Source organism: Poecilia formosa, unplaced genomic scaffold (assembly GCF_000485575.1).
Source record: "Poecilia formosa unplaced genomic scaffold, Poecilia_formosa-5.1.2 Scaffold68, whole genome shotgun sequence".
NCBI classification, from domain to species: Eukaryota; Metazoa; Chordata; class Actinopteri; order Cyprinodontiformes; family Poeciliidae; genus Poecilia; species Poecilia formosa.
In genome coordinates, this window is record NW_006800007.1 from 2,064,598 (window position 1) to 2,089,533 (window position 24,936).

The 24,936-nt window shown below is 37.5% G+C and overlaps 1 protein-coding gene and 1 long non-coding RNA gene across 9 annotated transcripts in view; both read left to right on the forward strand.

Moving 5' to 3' along the window:
• Positions 1–4,547, forward strand: part of fgf13a (fibroblast growth factor 13a) — a 100,273-nt gene extending 95,726 nt beyond the window's left edge. For all 8 annotated transcript variants that reach the window (XM_016672945.1, XM_016672947.1, XM_016672944.1 and 5 more), the window contains one exon: positions 3,543–4,547. In XM_016672945.1, coding sequence (XP_016528431.1) covers positions 3,543–3,679 — 137 coding nt within the window. In that variant the 3' untranslated portion in view covers positions 3,680–4,547. The remainder of the gene's footprint in view (positions 1–3,542) is intronic.
• A 3,756-nt stretch (positions 4,548–8,303) lies between these two features.
• On the forward strand, positions 8,304–12,179 carry LOC103140144 (uncharacterized). Its single transcript, XR_476472.2, has 2 exons — positions 8,304–8,519; positions 9,793–12,179. It is a non-coding gene; the product is annotated as an uncharacterized LOC103140144 (long non-coding RNA).
• The last annotated feature ends 12,757 nt before the right edge of the window (positions 12,180–24,936 follow it).

Below are 24,936 nucleotides of genomic sequence, written 5' to 3' on the forward strand. Positions count from 1 at the left end.
AAAAAATCTACTACTGCACTAACACAAACTTTCATTCTTTGAAAATTCAACCACACTCAGATTGCAACAGAGAAAAAAAATGTTTTTCCTAAAATTAACAGAAAAATGATTAGTAGCATTTATTTCTGCAGACTCTGATACAGTAACAGTTTCCATCTGCTGTGACCGACAGGTTTGAAAGCACAGAGCAGAGAGAAAAAACATAATTATCCAGGATTACTTTCCTGGAAAAAGAAATACATTCCTGTAGCATAATTCATTAGGGACCTGTCTTGGAATCCAACACTAACTATGTTGATTCTGTTTTGCCTTGATTAGAAATATAACTTGAGAAAAAGGCCCTTTTGTCGAAGCATTTTAGTAAGGCTAAAACTTACTCATATCTACTTTAAAACAATAATTAAATGTTCAAACAGTTGTACCTGTGACAAACCAAGTTGGGGAATGACCAATGTTTATTTTGAAACCAACCACAGAGAGAAAGATGGTAGGCAAAAAACTGTCCATGTCTTAGTTAAGGTTGATATTATACCTACATGTACCTCACTATTCAGGACTTCTCAAACACAAGCAGACTGGTTACCAAAATTATGATTTTTAAAATGCATCTGAAAAAAAACCTACAGTCAATTAGAATAATAATAATAAAAAAATCTAAAGCGAAATGTTCTGTTACAGTCTGTGTTGTGATGCCAGATCTCATACATAAAACCACCAGTTGTGCTCTATGTTACTGTGCTACTTGTACAATTCATATTTTGGTCATATTTATTCATTCATTAAGACTTTCCCACTGCAAAGAATCAAAAGGACAAAGCGAGAGAGAAAAAGAGAGAATTTGTTCCAGCATCTCAAAGACTCAGCGACCACAGCGTTACCGAGCACCAATTAAGAAGCTTCTTGTCCGCTGGTGATGCCATCGTCTCTTGACATTACTCACTGCTCTACTGGTTCCAGTATCTGAGGTGCAGCTCTTAGCCTCTCATTTTCTTCCACTTTGGATAAAGCATGTAAAGCTCACATTATTCAAACCAAACATGGAAATCCTCTTACACCATTTGCAACACGCTCTGATATGAATCACAAAGAAGTGTTTTTATCTAGGAGCTGGTCAGATATAGGGGAGTTTGAACAGCTTGAGCTAGGCTGTTTATTTTCATTTGTCAAGTTTAAAAATGAAAAACTACTGTTACATCACATTAAAATCATAAACTTAAGTGTATTTTCTTACTAAAACAATCATGGAATATATTCACTCGTGAACTATTTTCCGGTGGTCAGTTGTTTACAGTGAAATACTGCCAATGATTGATGTGTGTAAGGGGCTGGGGTGTGGTCTCTGGTTGCTGCTGCAACATAAAAGTGCTGGTCTAAGTGAAGTGTCTGAAGGGCTAGATGTGCAGTTTCAGCCACAGACCCCTGAGGAATAAACATCAAATAGCATTTTAGGCAGCAGGATGTTGAACACATCCTGAAACCAAAGACTGTGAACATCAAATTACTGATGTTTCTCCTGAAAAGGCAGCTGCTGAGATGCACATTGAGTTGGTCCTGCACACACAGCAAAGCTCAAGCATTAGCAACTCTTGAATTTATAATGGCATTCTGGGAATATAGTGTTTTTTTTTTTTTTTTTTCCTTTTTACTTCACCACCAAGACTTTTTACTGTGACCTCCTTGAATCAGCAGTTTTACAAAGAAACTGTTAACTGTAATGTTAACATTTTCACATTTAAAAATTATGATTCATCTGTTAAACTGGCTTTCAGTTTATCTAATCTTATTTCCTAATTTACGGTTTGCTGTTCAGTTTATTTGTAAACCATAAATGCAAAACAAAGGTTTTCACAGCACTGATTAAATTGTGGGTCCGAGAAGACTGCTTTAATTTATTAATTCAGATCCAGTTCAATACAATCAAAGTGCATTAGCAGTCACAAGAGCTAATCATCTTTTTATAAAATGTTGTCCAACTAAGAAAAACTTGGAAGATTGTTTGAAGATGAGGGTGCTCTTTTAGTATCGAGAAGTTACATACGCCACACCTAATGGAAATGTGATCAGACAAAAGCATATTCATGTTTTTTTATATATTTAGCATGAATTATTTAAAACTTTTAAACATTTTGATTAAGCTAAAATCTCTGCTTTTAAATTCAGTTTAAAACTTTGCATAGTTTTTGTCATATGAGGTGTTTTTTTCCACTTCTACCCGTATCAACTGTGGAATTGCTGCACACATTCTTGGTGTTTACACACCAATTATTAAAATAAGTATTAATAATTTAAAGATCTTAATATGATTGTGAATGTGGTACAGTAAGGCTGGAGATTTAAGGCTCTTTGTGCACATAGTTTCTAGGGGTGGCTGTCATTGTAGAGAGCGTATGTGTGGCATCAGGTCATATTGAGTGTCGGTAAACACAGCAAGAGGTGTTCCTGTTTGTGTTATAAAAAAAGGATACAGAGAAATATTCAGATATATTCAGAATATTCTGACGAATCAGCTAAATGCATTATTTTCTTCAGCTAAAAATCACCAGCTGTGCCTTAATTTAGTATGACACAGACAAACAGATTCCTTTTAAATAATATATGCTTTCTTTTTAAAGGAATCTTTCTGGTGTATTTTACTCCAAAAATTCTAACCTTGAATGTTTGCCAGTTGTATTAATTATTGTTGCTTAAAAATATTCAACTCTTTGATGTTGATTTTTATTGTGTGTGAGCTTTGATGTGGAAAACAAAAGTTAAAACAAAACTGCGATCCAAGTGAAGATGTGCATTACTTTGGGTGTGGAGTGGAAGTCATACAGTGGAAACTACTTTTAATCTTGCAGGAAAGGAAATGGTGTAAAAGATGGCGGACAGATGAGGCTGAAGTGTTTAGCAAATGACTTGTACTTGAATAGCACTTTATCAAGTCCAGAAGACCCCGAAGCACTTTACACTACATTCAGTCATTCACACACACATTCACTAACTGATAGTGCCAAGATTCTGGATTGTAGCCCCAGCTGTCCTGGGGCAGTGTGACAGGAGTAAAGTTGCCATGCACCGGCGCCGCCGGTCCCTCTGACCACCACCAGGAGGTACTGCAGGTGAAGTGTTTTGCTCCAGGACATAAAGATGAAGCCAGAGGGACAGGGCTCAAACCGGCAACCCACCGGCCTTATTTCACACACAATACTGGGCAAAATATTCAAGGGAGTTATGGACCACAATAGTTATATCTGGAAAAAACACCTTTAAAAACTCTTAGAACTATAATGTAATTTAAAAACTAAATATACCTTATTATGTGTTAATACACACAGTGTAAACCCTCTTAGAAGACACCAATGTCTTGGTGATGTAAGCGATCAGGACCAAGGGAAAATGAATGGCACTCCTGGATTAACTTTTTTACAAATGCCAGCCAACAAAAGTGCTTCTGTTTGCACAGTTGAATGGCAGTTGCTGTTTACTTTCTTGACTGTTAACATCTATCTATATATTGATATGAGTTGGTCTGATTTCCACTTTCCCTTGTCTCTCCACAGTGGCAATGTACAGGGAGCCATCTCTCCATGACTTGACAGAGTTCTCGCGCTCTGGCAGCGGCACACCCACCAAGAGTCGGAGTGCCTCAGCTGTCCTCAACGGAGGCAAAGCCGTGAGCCAGAACGAGTCGACGTAGCCCGGTAGCCAAGCCCAGGCCTGGGGCCGAACCTTGAAACCTTACCTCTCACAGAGCGGGAATCCAAGCAGACGCCGATCAACGGTTCAGGACTAGCTACGACAATAATCCACACATTAAAACGCCCAGATATCATCAGAAAAAAGTATTCATCAAAGCAGCATCTAGAATAACAAACATAATCTCACACAGGTCACTCTCATCATACCCAAATTTTTGTTTTTGCCAAATATTTATTTAATATTGTTACCATATTCTTTTTGTTAATGATTTTACTCATCCTTATCTATGATACTGTCATTTTCCAATCACTTTCTTCGGTCATGCAAACACCAATCACTTGTGCATATGTCACAGAGGGACAGTAAGGTAGATATGCAGGTGTTCAGGGCAGCCAGTAATGATTCTTGTCCATAAAGGCTGCAGTGGGACAATAAAAACGCCCTGATCACCATCCCATCCATGCTTCTGTGAATACAAAGCCTATAAACTCCCTGGCATGGCTCAGCCTCGTCCTCCTGGCCAGCCGGATGGTAGCTCTCCTGCGTCCTAATGCACACGCTCAGAGACTGAGCTCCATAGCATGGGAAAATGAAGCCTATGTTCAACTGACCTGAAATATAAGGAGCAGTGTGGCTCTCTTTGTTTATTTATTTATTTATTTAATTTTTTCTGTCTGAGAGATGCCACAACTGCACTTTTTCTTTTTGCTAATTTTCTGAACTAGCTGAGAGGTTTTTAATTGTTAACTGTTTTTTGTTGGAATCTCCTCTTGTTCTCTGCTCATGTCATTGTTTCTTTGTTGTTAGGATGAGTTTCAGCAAACCAAAGACAGATTGAAAGAGTGTCCCTTTAAGCTGCTAAAAAACAAAACAAGCCAACATACGGTTGAGATAAAGATGGGTGTTTCTTTTTTTCATTGTGCATTTTTGATGAAGGGAAGTAAAGGTTTTTTTGTTGAGAAAACATAACTTGTTGGCAACCTGGCTCGATGTCTTGCTTTTTGCTGATATGCTCAATGATGGAAGAATGGAAATGACTATTTATTGTCCCCATTCCCTTCTGTTACCGATGTGTCACACTGTCTTTTGCTCTTGTCCTCGTGATCTGTTTCTTCTTTGTGCTTGTGTCATACTTCAGTCCTACTCCCTGTTAGCCATTCTTGTTTCATTCTCCACTTCTAATGACTGATAAATGTCACCATAGGAGCATGGTGGAGGAGCCCAACCTACCCCAACTCTCCAGGATGCTTGTTATGTGTTTGAGTAACTTATTGTGGTGATATTTTCTATTAAAACAGGAATACTGTGGACTTTTAGGTGGCTCAACATTTTATAGGAAACGTCAAATTTATAAAACTGAAAAGCAAACAAAAAGGTACAAAAACAGACTTCTTCCCTTTCTTGCACAGGGCATGTACACAAATATGTACAAAAAGGACCCTTTTTGTGGGCTATGTACTCTTTCCTTCAGCTACATGACTTATTTCTAGTACATGCTTTTGGGAGACTTTTTTCTTGATTTCTTCTGGAGGTGGTTTGTATTAGGTGAATCTATCTGTTGCATGGGAGAAAGCAGGGAAAATACTGGTCTAGAGCTGCATGATGTAGGCTATGTGTATTAACCCATGTTGGATCATGTGTTCCAAACTACCAGGCTAAATCTGATAAAACAGCATATACAGACAGGCACTACAGCTGCCTGATAGCTTCCAGTTGTTTATTATTTGTTGTATACACAAAAATGCACTGAATAAAATGTTTATATTAAGATATACTTTTAAAAAGTGTCTGATGTTCTTCTTTGTGTTTTGTTGTGTGTTCCTTAGAACAGCCATGGTTTAAACTGTCCACGCCATTAAATTTACACCTCCATTTTTTTTCTATTCTTTGCCTGTTAATGCTTTCTAAGAATTACAGTAACTGGACAAACTCAGAGACTATTCAATCCAATAAATCAATATCCCTCTTAGGACAGAGATCCTGGTTTCCGCCTACATTTAGTAATATGTGCTGATTCAGCAGATTACAGTAACTTAAATATCCCTTTCTTAACAGCGTTGGACACTTTTCTTCTGGTATCTGTTACTGCTTTTAACCAGTAAACATAATATTGATCATAAATAAAGGTTTATAATGTAATTTGAAAATGTATCAATGAAGTCACTGTTACAGACATAACTTGTCCAAATTAAGTGCCTGAAATTCCTGAGTGAATCCAGCTTCAGTTGGTAAGGAGGTATTTCATAATAAAAAAAAAAAAAAGAGTTGTGTTAAACCTTAAAGTTGCATTACGGTGGACCGCTGGTATTTGTATTCACTGTGAGTACCTACAATCTGCAGATACTTCAGAGTCCCTCTAAAAAACCTTATAAGTACATATTTTAATATGGCAAGTTCATATATATGATGTTATATATGCTAAGTGGAAATCATCTAAGCAGAACCACAAAAATTTAAATATTAAGTCTCCTTATCTTCACTCTTGGGTGTACATCCAATCAACATCAAGGAAAGTAAACGGTGCTTCTGGATTGGCTGGTTTTGCTAAAAAAAGGAATTGATTTGAAATTGAAATGAGCACAAATCAGCTAGGATAACTGCTAAACATTATGAAAGAGTGATGACGTTATGTCTGGAGAGCCAAATTGGGGCATTGCTGGATAACATAAGAACCACCAGCGATGAAAATAGAAATAGCAACATCTCAAGCTGTAATGTGGGTTAATAAAAGGAAGATTTATAAAAGTATTTATATGGTGATGATAATAAAATCTGGGGAAATGTATGAAAGTAGCTACTTGGGAATTTGTTAAAAAGACTCTAAAGCAATCTTGTGAGCTTAGTCAGTTTATTCAAATCATAGTTGAATGACACATGTAAATGCTCATGGTCTCCCTGAAAACAACAGGATAGTAATTATTTAAGGAAAGTACTTTTTCCAAGTAATAATTGACAAACTGCTGAATGAAGTTGCAATGATGGCATCATATCAATAGCAGATATATTATACTATTTCACAAACAGAAAAATAGCTCTTTTGGCACCTCTTGTACTGTCCTGCTTTGTAATCAATCTAAAATGTCTGTTAGTATTTTTTAAAAGGTGAACTTGTCTGTGCAAATGAGAAAATGTGTAAATATAAGTAAAAATGTGTTTTTTATGTTACAGTTTGATCATTTTCTTGGAGTATCATTATTTGGTATCAGTAAAGTAGGAGGTTAAAACCAGTTAGAAATGTTTTATTACATTATCATTACAGATCTTAGTTTGAAACTTTCCTTAAGTTGTAATAAAATACAATTGTTGCTGGGTCTGAGGATGTGTTTGGCGGGTTGCTTCATTAAATAGCATCTAAAACAGAGTATAACTTTGTTTTTTCAACTATCATCTTTAAGAATCGGTCTGGTCTTTTGAGACAACCTCATTACGCCCACCACTGGTGGAGACAGGAGAACTAATAGGCTCCGGTAATATAGGCCCTGTTATGAGTTACTTCATCGTTCATGTAGTGTGACATCCCACTACTCCCTTAATATCCTACTGCTCCTCTCTAGACTCCATTCATTAGCACGGGACAGTCCAATTCATTAGTGTGGGCTGCCAGCCTTGTTCTGAGATGGTGATGTCAGGAGAAGCCACTTTTCCTCCATGGTATTCTTTTCTCTCTTTGCCTCTCTTCCTCGTTCTCTCATCAGTCAGTTTTCCTGCCCTTCGCTTGGCCAGACTAATGAGTCTTCGTGGAGCCACGCGAAAAGAGCAAATCAAAGATGTGTCTAATGTTCGTACATAAACGCCACACAAGCACTCCAGGATTTGTGATTTTGAGTGAGATCAGGCTGAAACATTCAGTCACGAGTCAGACGGAGCTGACAGAGCTGTGATATATGTGAGCACTGTGTACCTGTGAATGCAATAACTCATTACCCTTTATCACTGCCAGCACAGGCTGTGCAGCCTCTTTTCTCTTGTGCACACACAGTCAGTCGTTGTTTCTTTGTGTCTCTGCCATCTCCATCACAATTCTTACCATTGCTTTGTGTTCTCTAAATGTGACATTTTTTCCCTATGATTGTTGCTACAATTATCTTTCTTATTGTAGAGCTGAGTGACAAGTGCCTCAGGACTAGCATTTTGTTGTTTTGATGGATTCCTTACCACCAGGATTTTTAGACCTTTTCAGCTTTTTGCTTGCGGCTTGTGATGAAATCAAACGATGGGTAGTGGCTGTCCAGAGAAAAGTCTTCAGCTGTTGAAAGAGTCCAATGGAAACAGAACAGCATGGAGGAGAATGTTATCCAGACAGATGTAGAAATAAGAAATGTATCAAAAACATGTCACCAGGGCATCCATATTGTAAACACAAGGGCCAATTGAGACTAAACAAATTGAGACTTTGAAAACAACACAGTGGACCGAACTATGTAACGCAAGACACACATCTGGTTTCCCTGCTGTCTGAATGTGTTGTTTTTGCTGGCTCCTCTTTTGGATGTCACAGGTAGTTAGCTGCTAAACTTATATTTAGGTTACATGAAAATGTTTATCTTGCAACACATGTTGGAATGTCTAAAATGAGTTTTCGCCTGTGTTACATGGCTGCCAGGCTGTTTGTTTCTTTCCCCTCCCCCTCTTTTGTTCTCTTCACAGGTAGTAGGGGAAGCTGGTGTCAATCTCTCCTGATTGAGCCTCTTCAGCCAAGGCCCAATCAGCATCCAGGGAGGCCTTTATTTAAGCAGCCCAGCCGGGGAGCTGAGGAGATCTCTCCAACTGCCTCTGTTACCTGATGCATGTCTTCCTGCTCTTTGTGTGAAGGTTTGTGGTGGGAGTTAGAGGGCGAGGTAAGTAACACCTGGATAGTAAATTAAGTCCATTTAGTAAAAATCCATTTCTTTAAGTCTATAAAATGTGTATCAGTGATGTGTCACTGCATCAAGAAAAAATAAGTTTGTTTTTTTTTGCTTCAATGTCCACGTCTCATTTTTTCCCGTCCTTAATTATTGACACCATTTTGGGATGAAAGTTTCATTCTTCAATGGTGTAACTGCTGGACATTTGTTTTAAACAGATCAAACTGGTACCATCTAGAATCGTACCCAAAGATGAACCAGACATTTTGAGGTGCACAGTTGTCTTGTAGATAATTTGGTTGATTACTTTTGAATTTTTTTTTTATGCCTTGAAGAGGCAGTTTCAGATGGTGCCTTAAAATGCATTCATAGGAATTCCTCCAGTTATGTTATCAAAAGCTGTCATCTGGGTTTTCCTCAAATTGTTTATAGGGATAATACATCTACTGTATGCAAATGTGATCATCTTATCTTGTATCCCAATATCTACATCCAAATATAAAACTAGCTGAAATAATATTGAGGACGTCCATCATCATTTTTCCCTGTAATTTCATAAAAGTACTTAATTACATTTGAATGCGAAAATAAATTTGATTTTTTTTTTTGTAATATTTCATCAGCTTGATCAATTGTGTTTAACCTTTATTTGGTTTTACAGCATGAGAGTAATTTGTCGTACCGTAAAAAATCTTCCGTCCAGCTACAAAGTGAGAGAAATGTGCTTTTTGTATTTGCACATTAAAAGGAGTAAAGTGCAGCCTCACAGAAATATTGTTTTTAAAGCCACAAAGAGGAGAGAGAGGGCATTGAATTTATTTGACAGCCTGGCGCCTTCAGCTAACTCCCGAGAGGGGTTTGTCTGGCTCTCACTCGCTTCTCCACAGCTTTTTGCTCATTCTCTTCAACTGCATGTTGGTTTGGAAAAATTAAGCTATCATTTACTCTACAGATTCACTTGGTATTTACATATGATGGTAATAAGAAAAATTGTGTTTTCATTAAGTGATCTGCTCTAACACAAAGCTTCTACTATAGTACAGAGATATATGTTCAAAGCAAATAAAGTGGAGACCGTGACAGGCTTAAACATAAGTTAAATCAGTCCGATAGAGCTGTGGTGATGTCACCTAAACAGAAAACAGCTATTTTGTAAAACCAGTTTCTTCTTTCATTTTGTGAAAGGAAAATAAGTTGTCAGGTTTGAGAAACTGATGAAATTAAATGAAATGTACTGCTAACCTCCGACGTTTGGGTCTCTCAGTTCTCCCAACACCCCGGCGCCCCCTGAGAGCAGCGAATCCGAATGAAGTTGGCTGCTATTTGTCCCTCTCACAACCTCTCGTCCATCAATGTCGCCATGTGCCTCCAGCTGGCACAGAAGAAAGCACCAGCTTCATTATGAACAGATTACCCAGAGCAGAAAGAGTCTCACACCTCTGCTTATCAGAGCAACCAGCGCATCAAAGCAACAGGGATAGGCAGAAAAGACGTGGAAGACGCAGTGCTCAGAGAGTGCATGCTGATAACATCCACTGCAAATGGCTTCAAACGTCAGTGCTGCTGGTCTCACTGTTGGAGCGTTTTTATTCGTCGGCCTCTGATGTAGTCGACTTTTTATAAGAGTTTAAAGCAGAACCATTTTTGACCTCGCAGAAACGGAGACATTATTGAGTGTCCAGTTTATTTAGACTTCTCCAAACTGACAATTTCTGAGTAGAGCAGATTCAATACTTGCTGGTTACTCCATAACCAGCAAAATGTATGGCAAGATATATTTAAAAAATAGTTTCTTTCCATTTTACTTCCTAAGTGCAACTACTCATGCATTTATTGATGTGTCAACAAATTTGCAAGTTAGTAGACAGATGGATAATTTCCAGGTTTAGCCAGTCCCACTCCTTAAAAATCAGATAAAAAGGGACTGAAAGTGCTGTATTAACTCCCAAGAGAGAAAAGTGCATTTGCTGATTTAATTTTTTTTTTTTCATTTCACCCTTTTTACAAGCATAAAGCCATATGTGCATCTAGTCGCGTCTGGCACAGTGTCTTTTATGTGTGTTAGATAACAGATTTGGACTGCATGTTATCACGAATTGCACAAAAGCTGGTGAAAATCCATTATCACCGGACAAACCTTTTATCCGGTTTCAGCAACTTTCAGCGAAATTCCAGTAATGACGTTCCAATTTTAACATCTGTGAACATCTGGACCTTTGAGTGGTTTATCTCTTACAAAAGATTCACTGGTGGTTTTGCACAGAGGTCATTGTTATGTCAAAGATTATGTAACTGCACACTGAACAATTAAACTGAACACATAATTATCTGTAGACATATCAACACAAATGTGAACAGGAGGTCTGAGCAACAAAAAAGCAATCAGTTTGTAACAAGGAAAGGCAGATGGCCATTTTTACTCTAAACAAAAGGAATAATCCCTTAATGCAATGAACCCTCCTGCTAAAAAAAGGACAAGTCTGTGCTTACTTTAGCACTTTAACTGTGTGTAGTCATTAGGGATGCTCTTTATCAAGTCAATTTTATATAATTTATATCTTTGACAGAATAATTCAATGGTCTCTCATTGTTAAACACATTTTGCATAAACATGATTTTATAGATACACTGGGTTTTCCATAACAATTATTTTTTTCTTTCTTAAGCCCTTTACAGTAAAGTTTTGAGACTATATTGGGTTCTGCACACTTTGCACAGAAAACATTATGATATCTTTCTCAAGCCAAGTTAGACTTAAGCTAGGCTGTCCTAGGAACTCAGTTTGGGACAAAATATGTATCCCTGTTAAGTAAAACTAAAACTGTGGGGTTGTGACACAATACTACTGCAGACGACTGTAGCGATGGTGAACATTTGTGTGTTGTTTTGCGGTACTTTAAAAATTCTGAGTTAACAGATTTACATCAGAACTCTACATATATTTTCAGTCTATAGTGATTGAACTCAAGCTGGCTGGTAGGGAAGCATCTTTTGATGATGCCTCACTTTTCATTTGCATACCTGCACCAGATGTAGTAGAGAACCGGTCAGCAAATACTTCCAAGAAATTACAAACATGGACCAAATTCTCCTCAAATCAGAGCAATCTATATTTATTTCCATCTTGTTGCCATTTGCTTCTGGAGGATGTTGGGGAGGTTTCGGTATTTGTTTAGTCATGTGATAGTAATGCAGTGCAGGATTGTGGGGAAATCAAATGAAGCAGAGTGGTGGTTGTTGTTTTTCAAGGTGTCAAAAGGGTAGTGAAAGATAGAAAAACATTAGCAATGCTGGCAAATATTAAATATTTCCCATTATTGAGCAGCAATACCTTTTATTAGATATTGATATTGGCCCAAATTTTCATATTTGGTGGTAATGACCCAAATCCTCCTCAGGTGAAGTAGACGGTAATATTATTTTATTATCCACTTTGTAAGAACACATAGTTAATCCTTGAAGAGTGGGTGGAGTTAAGGCCATCGTGGCTGATGGGGCAGTTTCACAATGCACATCTACATCAGATTTCTCTTCTCTTGCTTAGATTTAAATCATTTTGGTTTACTTATGCTTGAAAAAAAGTCCAAGAAACAGCATGGGGTGTTATGTAACAGCCTCACATGTTGAAAAATAAAAACACTGCTTCTGTGACCCTGCGGTTCTCTTTTCCAGCTAAATTTGCTGAACAGCACCTTCAAATATCTCTAAGCCAAGTCAATGTCTTATGTTTCCACTGCCACAGGGAAACGACGTTGCGGTCCAACACACTGTGGTGTTTCTAGCAATTTGAATCACATTCATTTGCATAGATGTCAGACTTGCAACAGACTGACCCACGTCGCTGTTTCTGCCTTTGCTTTTATCTTTTCAGATGCATGTACAATCATATCTATGTCATCTGCAACCTGAATGTATCCGGCCCATTGAACACCCACTTTGTCTTCATGCTGCATGGTGCTCTCCACTCCCACCCCCTTCTTTCACGCTCTCTCCTCCCTTCTCCCCACATCCAGGTTGCTTTTGCAGGAGGGAATCCCAACTCTTGCCTCACTGCAGTGGGTGAGGTCAGGCATTATGTAACTGAAAGTGAGCGAGTCAGACAAGCAGCACTCACCTCTTTCAGCACGCATTCAAGCAATAAGAGGGACGGCGAAGCAGGCGGGCAGGCAGGGGCCACATCCAATATTTATGACGCTTCTGCAGCATAAATATATTCTTTCTATCCCCAGTTCCAGTACAGTACAGAGTAAGATGTAGTGAGTCTACGTAAAAGCTGCTGCATTACATATAGAAATGTGTGAATGTCACATTGCTCTCAAGAAACGCAGTGCGGTGAGGATATCTGCACAACACTTAATCAAGCATCAAGGAAATACTTTCAGTGTTGAGTTTCTCTTTGCTTTTTTCACAGGTGATCTGTAAAAATAAGAGGGTAAAGTCTCAGAACTGTTTCATTCAGTCCCAAGTGGGCAAACTTCTAGTTTTTCTCCAACAGAACAAAATCTATACTTCAGTTATGACGCTTCCCACAATCAAAGGAATAAGATCAGAGTCCACCCTGTTCTGGTTTTCTGGAGATAATCAGATCTGAAATTAATCAACGGAGTGTTATTTTCAGTTTGTTGCTTAGTTTTCAGATGAATGTTAAATGTGCCAGAGTTTGGAATAAAGAAATTAGTCTTGTCTTTTATTTACTGAATGCTATGATAATTTGCAATAATTTTCCCCTTTAGAAATCCTAAAAAGTCTGGTCTTAGATAATGAAGCTGATTATATGAGGATTGTCCACTGGATATTTCTCTTTTTCTGCCCCCTTCTGTTTAGAAAAATAATCTGAACCTCTAGAAGAGGGAGAGCTTTCACAGAGCACTGTCCTAATTATGTCATAACCAATCATGCTGTTGCTTACTTCGAATGCAGTGGTGGGAAACTTTGGGCGCAATCTATACATTTCCTGCCTAAAGCACAGCTCATGTAAATTCTGTGACCAATTTGTGGAGAAATACTTTGTAATTTGCAAATTACCAAACAGACCTCATACTTTTTGCTAATGTAACCCTTCATGTTATTTTGTTTTATGAATAATGTTATATTTGAATTCTTCTACTGGATTAGAATAAGAAAGATATAACATCAGAACTCCAGTGTTTGGAGGATTATAAGCTATCCTCCTGTCACTGGATGACCTTGGAACTGTACCTACTTTTCATTACATTTTATGCTTATTTATATGCTTTGAGGACAGAGGAAGAGGTAAAATATACTAAAAACAAGAATACTCAAAATATTCATTTTAATAATCCACAACTTATATTTAACTCATCTTTTACTAAAGTTATTCAGCAAGTTAATGCTCAATTCTAACAAACATTGTCCAATCTTCTAATGTATCTGGGAAGTCGGAATCGGATCTTTCAGTCATACTGATGGTGTTACAGAGGAATCCTCCTGCCACATCCCAGATCCCTCTCTTCTTCTGCCATTTGTCTCCAATAACTATTTTATCACGAAGCTTCACACATCTTCTATCCTCTTCCACACCATTTCTAAACGTCACTTTACCAATTTCACTCTGCTCTGCAATTTCCTGCTCTTATCTCATATTCACAATTGGCATCTCTTTCTCTGCTGCAGCAGCTTTCTATGTCTTATCCATAATCTTGATATCACATAATGATTGCCGTGTCTGTCTTTCAGAAAGACTACTACTGTGAATTACATTGGCCCTTTCAGACTCCCCTTGTTTTCTTGACTAATTAAATGTCAAATCGACTTGTCAATAGCGGGCCTTGTGTTTAGTGCAAATGCAAATTCTCATCATTAACCCCAGATATCGGCTCATTGAACCAGGATGTCAGGTGTTGATTAACTTTCTGTGCAATTGACACCACCAACTCAGGGAGGCATCCAAATCTGGGGAAATAACATTTCCACTAGGATCTTGTCCTTTTAGAATAAAACAGAAAAATATACAGTTAAAAATATATTTTTGTTTTAAAAGTATTACTAATGTATGTTTTTTGATTGATTCTGAAGGCAAACAATTAAAGCTTACTGTAGGGTGGATTATGGCGTTTCTATGCTGGTCAGCAGTGAATAGGTTCAAAGAGTAGAGTAAGTTTGCTGCCCGCTGCTCATTAGTTTTACACATCCACATCTGTGCTCAAAGATTTTCAAATAATGGCCCACAGAAAAACACTTGAATTTACAACATTTTTAATCAGTAGTCTATAAGACAGCTGTAGAGAGATTTTGCATTGATTTCTTATTTTGAATTAACAAAAAAATCTGACTTAGATGCCCTGCTTTGCAGAATGTCGTGTTTTCCACCAGGTCTTGAAAGCATCTTGATCCTGAGTCACAAATAGCTAAAATGTTGCAGTTGAGGCTGCGTGTTATAATGGTACAGCTTACAAAAAATAAAAATACTACAATTCAAAACACAATGTTTTTTTTATATTAGTGATATGAAATGAGGTCATGATGAACATGGGAGGTTCCTGAGTGTCGATGATCAATCTCTCAACAGGAGACTGAGTGCTGTTCTCTCAGACAGCGGAGCTTTTTCCCATTTTGATACTCCAGACTGGAGAGGAAAGGACAAAAATGTATCACAGTGTCTGTGTGTAAACAGGTAAAATGTATGCATCAGTGCTGGAGTGAGTATGCATCTTCATGGGACGCAGGAGATGTGTGGGAGTTTTATGTGGGTGAGCTTCCAGAACCACACTATACTCGCACTGTACGTTTTGTTCAATGTAGGTACATTATATAGCATAAATCAGCACTGGATAATTACAAACTGAATGTTTATAAATAAGATCAGGAAGAGGATCAGGATACATTTTCAGCACTTGATTATAAATTCAACCCCTCTGGCATTATTCGATTTTTATTTTGAAACGGAGAAAAAGTATGGGGGAAGAGAAAAAGGGTGGGTCAGTCAGTCATCCAAGGAAACGCACAGATGGGAGCAAGTTGCCATGGATTCAGGGTAGCTACGGCTGGTGGTGCCGATGGGAGGCTGGCAGCTGGTTGCCTAACAGCAGCAGATGGAGCAACGTAGGTTTCCAAGAACACAGACACCGTCCCTCGCCTACGTGGGTCATCATTCCTGACATCATTATTCCATCAAAACACATTTACAGTAACTACTACTTCACTGGTAGCGATGACTTTGCTGTAACCCTTTCATGCGGCAGCATTTCCACTACCATGACAAAAAGCAGTGATGTAATCTGTCTGACAGTAGAGACTGAACTGTTAGATTAACAAGAGGCAAAGAAATTATTTCAGAATAAGCAATTTTATTTATTTTCTTTCTTATGCCAATGTGGATACATTTAAAATAAATATTTTGTTCGATAAAATCATCTCCTGTTTCTACAGAGCTGTAGGTTGGCAGTTTTATTTTTTGTCTTACTCAAATTAAAGTTGACTGAAAAATCGTATCCATCCTTCGTTCTCAAATAAAGCAGAGAAGTTTTCCTGTGTGCATCTTTTTACTTGGTGTTATATTAAAGTTGAAAAAAGGAGGAAGCAGAGGAGGCAGCTGAAAACAGCAAAACCCACGACTGTGAACTTTAATAACTACGAAGAACCGTGCTTTCGCAGAGATGTCCAGGAGGAGATATTAAGACACACAAAAGCATTCCCATCGTCCCCAATCTACCATAAAGTTTGCCAGGTGGCATTAAATGAGAAAAAGGTGTAAACTCCACAGATACTGTATTACGTGGGTTGGAAACAAGCAAAGAAAAAAAAACATAAAAGAATATCACACATTGGGTTATTTGGATGATTTGCTGTGGAAGGCACAATTAGAGTCCAGCATAATGAAACTGTTTCTAATTAAAATATGTCTCTTTGCAAAAATGAGGAACACCAGCTGGTGACAGAACTGATTTAATCTCACGGATGTAAAAACATGGAGGTACACTGCAGGTGAGTAAAGCTTGAACTGCATCTGATTCCAGACATGTAGTCCGTTTAATTTTTTTTTTTTTTAAATTATGAGCTTTATTGAATTTTCTCTGACTTGCAGGTTAAAAATGTAAAGTATTTGGCTATTCAAAACTGGACTGAATTATTATACATTCATTATATCTTTAAAAAAATATTTGTAATTTATTGAACTTCCAATTTATTTGTGAGAACAAACAAAACAAAAAAAGGACTGTGATGAAAACAATAGGTACTTCATTTAATCTGTTGGTTTCTTGACACTGACCTGCTTCTTAGACATTATTTACAAGTTAATAATAGTTAAGATTATGTTTATATCTTATTAATTGTATTAATACATTTTATACAGTGCAATTCCTAACCTAAGGCTGTGTTTTCAATTAATTGAAGATCTATATAATAAAGTTTTTTCAGAATGTGTTTTGTCAGATGAGTGCCCAGGGCGTCATTTATGCAAGAGCCACCCCAGTTGCAAACTAAGAAACTGGTGCAAAACATTCTCTAGAAATCAGATGCCCTAACACAACTCCTTCATAAAAGGATGAAGATGATGTAAAGAATGAAATAGACAATATTTGTAGCATTAATTACAAAAAACAAAAAGTTTTCTTCCTGCGTTCTCCTCCCTGCCTCGGTCGACCTCCCACAGATGAGTGAACAGCTTGACTGGATGGGGACCCCAATTTATTCACTAGCTACCCTGCTAGCACACCAACACTTTGTCCCTTATTGCACTTTTCTGAATGAACCTCTAACAGAAAATTCAGCTCGCGAGAATGCGTCTTCTGAAGCACCACATGGTGGCTCATTTAATTGTTGCATCCGCTTCCCTGTTCCACTCAGTCACACCTCTCATCCATCTTGCTCTTCCATTGCTAACCAGGAGGAATCGGAGCAACTCTGGAATTACATCCCATTAGGATAATTCGTTTCCCATGGCAGGCAAAATGAGAATGTATCAGTGTTATTAATAATGTGGTAGCTGGGTCCAAAAACGGCTCTTCGATGACAGAGATGGAGGAGGTCAGTCAGATTAAGCTGAGAATCTCTCCACAGGGCTTAAGCTGCCAATGGCAATGCTGAACTGCACTTTAACACGGGGAAGATAATGAGTTGGTCTATGCAAAACTTGCACATTTTTTTACAGAGCATGTGTAATGCTGTGTAGTATTGTGTGAACTCGATGTATTGATTCACTTCCAGGGATGCAGCAGGCAATTCATCATTTCAAAAGAACGCTATGCACTTCCCAAACAACGATAAATCATTCTCTGTAATTGCCTTCAGCACAATGTGTTAAACAGTTGAACAGCAGCTCACATAATATATCTGTAAATATTGAGTCATGCTGGTTTTCATGACAGAGGGGGAAATACTGTCAGTTTTCTGATTTTGCTTGGTGATTACATCTCGCCATTTCATCATCCTCTTGTGGGCAGATTTATTAAAGAACATAATCTCTGACTGGATAATGGGACTTTTGTGCCAATATTCTGCTGCTACCTGGATTTAATGAAAAGTGACCCTTCAACTGGTCAGGGAAAGCCATTTTTCATGACTGCCTATTAGCAATGTTTTTTCCAGGTGAGAGGTTTTCTTTTCTTTCTCTCTTTTCAGACGTGTTGGGGTAGCTGCCTTTGTAATGGCCAGAATAAGGTTTAATAATGAACAGCTGAAAGTTCTCTAATGTTTATAAAAAGTTGACTTCATCCATGAGAATATATTGTAGTGGCCAAAGGATCCTGCCTAATGCTTTTATATTGTGTAAACCCGCTTATCCACGTAGGCCCAGAAAGGCCAGAGCCCATCTTCATCAGTCAATGGGCAAGAGGCAAAGCAATTTGGACAGAAATTACATTCATGTACCAGTTGACAGACTGGTCCAAGTTCATCCTGCACAGATACTGCAAGTCCATCTGCACTGACACAACACCAAGTCCAAGTTTCACTTTGAACTAACCATTTGTTTAATTAATTATTTTAACTAAAAATATACTCACTGTCACAAAATGGTTTGACTCATTTACTCCATGCAGTTAAAAATGTGAAGACTTGAAACATAATTTTTAAAATGAGACTGTACAGATCATTGTATTTTATGTCAAATATTTATAGAACAAGCACAAAATAATGGAAAATAAAATAGCAGGAAAGTGTTTGATAAACTTTAATCACTTCTGTATAAACAGAGTAAGGAATATTGACAGTTGCACTAAAAGCATTGAGAAACTCAAATGTATGAATGTTTAATCACAGAGTCAACCACTTTGTGGTTTGTGCACTTTTATTTCTGAAAGGCCTGAAAAACATCGACATAAATGGCTGGCATGAAATTTACTACTGACACATATGTAAAACAACACTTTTATGACTTGCGTGTATAACTGGGTAAGAAAAGGATATGCAAACTGCAAAAATGTCATTTTATTAGTTTCCTGAGTGCATGTTATATCATAGCTACAATGAAAATTTGCAAGGTCCTAACATAGGGGAAAACCGGCATTCATTTTGAAATTAATCTTTTAAAAAAAACTTTTAGTTCAAAATGTGTTCTCTGATTTTAATAAAAAATTTTCTTAGGGTCGTTAAGTTTAGAGGATTCAGCTCCTGCATGGTATCTAGCTTTTACAACTTGGGATGACAACTCCCAACTGAATGACAACATTTCTGCAAGAGAAAATAGAGTCATCAGCTTTGGTTCATAGGTCATCAGCCATAATTGGGAAAACAGGCAGTAAAATAATGGGTTTACAACAGAGCTCGCTATCTGACCTGTTCAGCAGTTGGGTCATAAGAAAGGTCATTTCCATCTTGCCTCTCTGTGCCCTTCCCTTCAGTCTGAGTTTCAGCTCTTGCCCTCTGCCTGCAGGCCTGGGTTCCCTCTTATTAGGAGTAATAGATTTAGAAACTCCTCTAACCTCTAGCTCCTCTCTTTCATTAATACAAAAAAACAAGATAAAGTAACTGGTTGGAATGGTTTTATTTATGTATAGTGTAACCTAGCGTTTCTCAACATGGTCGGTACCTGGCGTGTGTTTAGAGGATGAGGAGGAGGGGCCAATACTAGACTAAACTTTGAAATACTTACAAAAAACGGTGGTCTGCTACTTTAATAACATGCATGGCTCTGAAACTGTACTGATTGTTCTTCTTCTCTTTAGTTTCTGTCAGCTTCTTGTGGCAGAGCTCCATGCTGCCTATGACTATATCGATTATAAAAATGTTTTGACCACATGGCATTTACTATGTAAAATCTGGAAAATGAATGGTCTCTTTCGTTGTATTAACCGTAGAATAATTAATTTCTCTTAATGGGTTAATTTCTCTGAGAGAAACATCATCATTGTTATTGCAGTAGTTACTCATTTATAATAGCGATATTTTGTTGGTGGACTTCCTCTGACAGCATCCAGATGAACGTTAAAACCCTTTTCAGTACAAGCTGCTTTGTTGACACGATTACAATGCAGATTTGTCAAAGCATATGAACACAAAGCTATAATAAAACAAGAGATTTTTTACACTCAGACACCTAAGAACCAATACCATAAACCGGTGTAACATCAGCTTCATGTCAGAATCATGATATTTAAGAGTCTTTAACCCTTTGATCTATCATGGCCAAAAGGCTAAAGGTAACAGTTCATTATCCCCAGATTATGTTGTTAAGATTGGTGACAGGTTTAGTACAAATCAAAAATAGGAAAATGAGTGTCTAAACCATTGACAGTGATATTAGTCTAACAATTCCTGACTTTTGTCATCTTGAAGCGTTTGTGTACTTACAGTAGCCATGCAGGTTTTGGAAACTTGTCAGAATGTGTGTATGTGTATTTGTATTTCTGGCCATCAGGGCCGTCTTCCACCTCTAATGGTTTAATGGGCACCCTGTGGTGCCTCTCAAGCCCCCCGGAGTGAGACACACTTTGAGAGTGAGGGTGCACAAAGGCGCAGCCATGTCCCTGGAGAGGAGTGTCTTTGTGGCAAGGGGCCACCACTCCACTGACTGTTGCTGGCCTCATGGTGATTACCCTTTCCAGGGGGTCTTCATTGTGAGCAATGAAACCCAGAACTTCACTTTTACATCTCCCCTGCTGCGCCACGACAGGGGGCTGAAACATACCTCTGTCTATCATACCATTTTGGCACAACAGCCTGTTATTCCTGACAAACTGCCCCATATTTTCATAACACAACAAAGCCTCCAAACCCGATCCATTTGTATGTGTATCTAACATGTATCGTGTCCTTTCGGAAAACAAAAACTTACATTTGAAAGAGCCCTGAATGAGAAAGTGTAACGGTTACATCCGGCAAACATCTGCGAATCTATCAAAGGCTCTCAATTTTTATGACCCACTTATAAGCAAATGCATGTTTTACATGTCGAGCACTTTTTAAAAATATGCTGGCACACAGTTACACCATCCAGATCCACTCCCACACGTTCTGCCCACCGACTTCTGTCTTCAACACCAAACAATGTGTACAACGTTAATTATGTGCAGTGTTCTTTAACAACGCACTCAAAGGGACGTGAACGTTCAAGAAGAAAAACACCTGATCAAAAGTTTGTCTTCAAGGTCGAGGGCAACGCAGACAAGCTGCTTGTTAGGTCACACTGTTGGTTCCAGTCACTCGCAGATAGTTTGACGCCTACCTTTGAATCTTGCTGTCATGGAGACTGTAGCTGCTTCCTCACATATCTTTTCAAGCGTGCTCAACTTTATCTTGAAGATATCAGCTAAGTTCCACAGGGACTATAAATAGATGCTTCTTGGTTTGTGCTACACTTCTGCTTCATATTAGATGAAAACAAACCCACGCTCCATCATTATACGCATGTCTTAATCCTCAGGAATAAAGTAAATATATGATGACTTGAACTTAGTGATTCAATATGATAATCCTGTAAAGAAAAGGAATAGAAATGTATTCTATTTTGTATGAGATTAATAATATAAGGTGCTCTTTGGTCAGTGTCTTGTATCTGCATTAAAATAATGACACTTGCTATATTCTTAGTTTTTACTTTTTAAAGGAATAACAACATGCAATGATCAACCTCAACTTAAAAAATTTGGGCCAGAATTAACACAAATTTCAGCAGAAATGATCTGCATGAAGACGTTATTCAACAAACAGCATCAGAGAAATGTGGGAATAGAAAGATGCTAAAGTGACGTTCTGTCCAGAAGGGTGTGGTTCTTAGTACGATCGCCCCGCAGAGAGGACGGTCGTGCTTTTGGATCCTGGTTGGGACCCTTCTGTGCTGACCTCTGTACTCCAGGCTCCCCCCTAAATTTGTAAGTCATCTATTTTAGCTCAACTGAAGCTATTAAGTCACACATGGACATGACTGTGCAGACAAATGCTTGTTGGTTTTGCATCTATCTGTGTTAACCCAATGACAGACTGTCAACCTGTCCAGAGCGGTTCTTGTCTCCCAACCCTTAACTGCAGGGTGAATTTAAAGATTTATTGAAGAGAATAATGGATGCTGTAGGAGAAGAGGAATGGAGTATTTTTAATGGAATCATCTGGGGAGACTTGCTGCTGGAAGCTTGAGAGATTTAGCCTGAGAGTGGGGGGCTGGCCTCAGGAAACTGGGGCACCGAGCTGATTAAGGACCCCCAGACACCACATAGAGTAAAGAAGAAGAAATATGTCCACAGGATGAGGGAGAAGATGAGAGAAGATAAGGAGAAATAGGACTGAAACAGGTAGAGATGAGGGAGTAGGAGGCGAATGATCGGGGCAGAGAGGGACTTTTAAGAAGATGACAGAGTTGAACTGAGCAGAGTGTGAACTGATTGATGCATTGCTCTACTCCCACACCTAAATAAAACTTATTTTGCCAGATACAGAAAAAGACGAGGTGATCTATAATGTCAGTTTCTCAAAGCAGTGTTCACACACAGCATTTTTAAGAGAACAATAACATTTAATTAATAAATAAGCACCAAGTCTTTTGGTGCTTATTTATCTTTTTATATTTATTCCAGCGATTCTTGAGAATAGGGACAAAATGGGTTTTAATTTTCCAATATATATATATTTTTTAATTATTTCTCAACCTCATGTATGCAAATATGACAAATAATGTTTAGGAAATGTAAAAATGCTAAGGTCCAGGCTCCCAGTTGCAAAATTTTTTTTTAAATTACATTTTTAATCGACCTGACCCAGAACCTTGTCCTCACCATCTGACAAAAATAAATATAAAATGATTTTTAAAATACCTTATTAGTGATATTTTTACTCATTTTACAGACAAATGCTTCTCAAGAAACAAAATAAATATTATTTAAAACAAAATACAAGAAAAAGTCCATCTGATGGAGTTGTCAGTGCATGACGGAGTTGACACAGAACTGAAGGTGGTGACAAACTGGTGCGTAAAATGAAAAACCTGATACATGTGAAGTAATGCAATTTATGTAAAATACAGAAAAAATGAATTAATTGCACATTTAAGTGAGATTTGACAACAATTTCACTGAAAGAGTCAAAAAAACTCTGATGGAGTTGACATCTGATGGTGTTGACAAAAAGCCAAACTACCTCAATGTATATGATGTTATTCTGAAGGAGGCCATATTGTAGCTCATCAGGTCCATGAAATCTTTACATTATACCAAAATTAAGCTTTTCTTTCACAAAATGTCATCAAAGTTTTGAAAATTGTCAGTTATGTAGTTGACATATCATGGTTGTGACGAGCAACTTAGGAATAAAACAGAAGAAAAAACTAAAGAATAACTTAAGCTAACCAGAGCTAACTAGCCCTCTTAGCAAAGGAAGAGGAAAAGACGACGTCATGGGGTCCTCAGAAGTTCTGGTGCCCCCCAATAATGCCTGATTTTTTTACATTCTTTTCATTTCTGACGGTGTTGACAAAAACTAGGGACAAATTTCAACGGAGTTGGAAAATATCTAAAAATTATTTTTAATTGAATTTATTGATACTTTTATAATTATTTATATGACTACTTATACTTAATTGTCATAATATATAATTTTAGTATTTCTTTATTTGTTTTAAACTATTATAATGTGTTGAGTTCTACTCTGGGAAAGGGATTTTACAGGCATCATCCACCGACTACAATGTTTAAAATAAAAAAAAAATATTCAGCAAACACAAGAAAAATATACATTGTTGTGCTCACATGACCCAAGTTAGTTTAATCAGATATTTGAAAAAAAATTATATTTTGTGTATATTTTATTCAAAGTTGGTGCTTTATCCATAGGACCTGTTTTGTCCCTATTCTCAAGAATCACTGATTCCACATTAGTCCATGAATCTCTAATTGTGTGTTAAGGCGCCAACAAACGTTGTCTGCTGTAGATTTGTCGTTTGGAAGGTATGACGTGGATTTGGATTTGGGCATGGATTTGTTCCTGCTTGTCGGGAAGGATGCACTTTCTATGGTTTTTCACCATAATCAATATGCTTTTAGGACAGTGTCTGGGAACAACGGTACTTTAATGGCCTGCTTAATGTGCAGTGTTTCTGAGAAAACTGAAATGACAATGGCCACTCATCGCTTTTATCATTCATCCTTGTTCCGGCCGTTTGGGTTCTGCCCTTGCAACTCTGCAGAAAATGTATTCTATTACATTATAAATAATCAAGCCATAATAAGATATTTTCTTAGCTCTCAAAATATTGTGTAACATTTAGGATCCTTGGTAATATGATTAGTACTTACATTGTTAAAACCATCTGATGTAAAATCTAAACAGATTTGAAAAGCGGGTTTGTAGATCAAACACAAATTCAAAAATACTTTATTAATTTTATTCATTCAGCATATAATAAGAGAAGAAGAAAGAACAACAAAACATGGTTCTTTGAACACAAATTAACACTGCTGTTAAATAATGATTAAACAGTAGTGCTGCTGTTTTGAACACTTACGTTGTGGATATAAAAATAAAACTTTTGGCTACTGCTGATATAAAAAATAAGGGGTTTCCTCCTTTTCAAGTCAGCATGAACAGAAATGGGAAACTGCATGTAAACAAGCTTGAATGTAGAAGATTCAAAAGAATCAAAATGTAAATCACTCATGGTCGTTCTGATCTTGTAATTATGATTTTTAAAACATCAAGCTGTCAGTCAACCAATGGAATCAGAAAATCTATCATAATCCACCAGTTTTCTCTTCATTTTAAATCCATTCTTATTCTGAAATCTCACCAATAAATTTCACATTTATACCTAAAAGACTTTACGGTTAAACATTTTAAAAAGCAAGCTGAAGGCATATCATGAAATGTATGCTGTCAACTTTTAACCTTTGCAGCTTTACAGATCACATTGATCATGTCTCAAAAGGAGAGCTTTTAGGCTGCCCAAAAAACAGAAAAGTCATACTTCCCCTGAAAATTAGGTTTTAACAGATTCATCAAAGTCTTTGCTTACATAATTTTA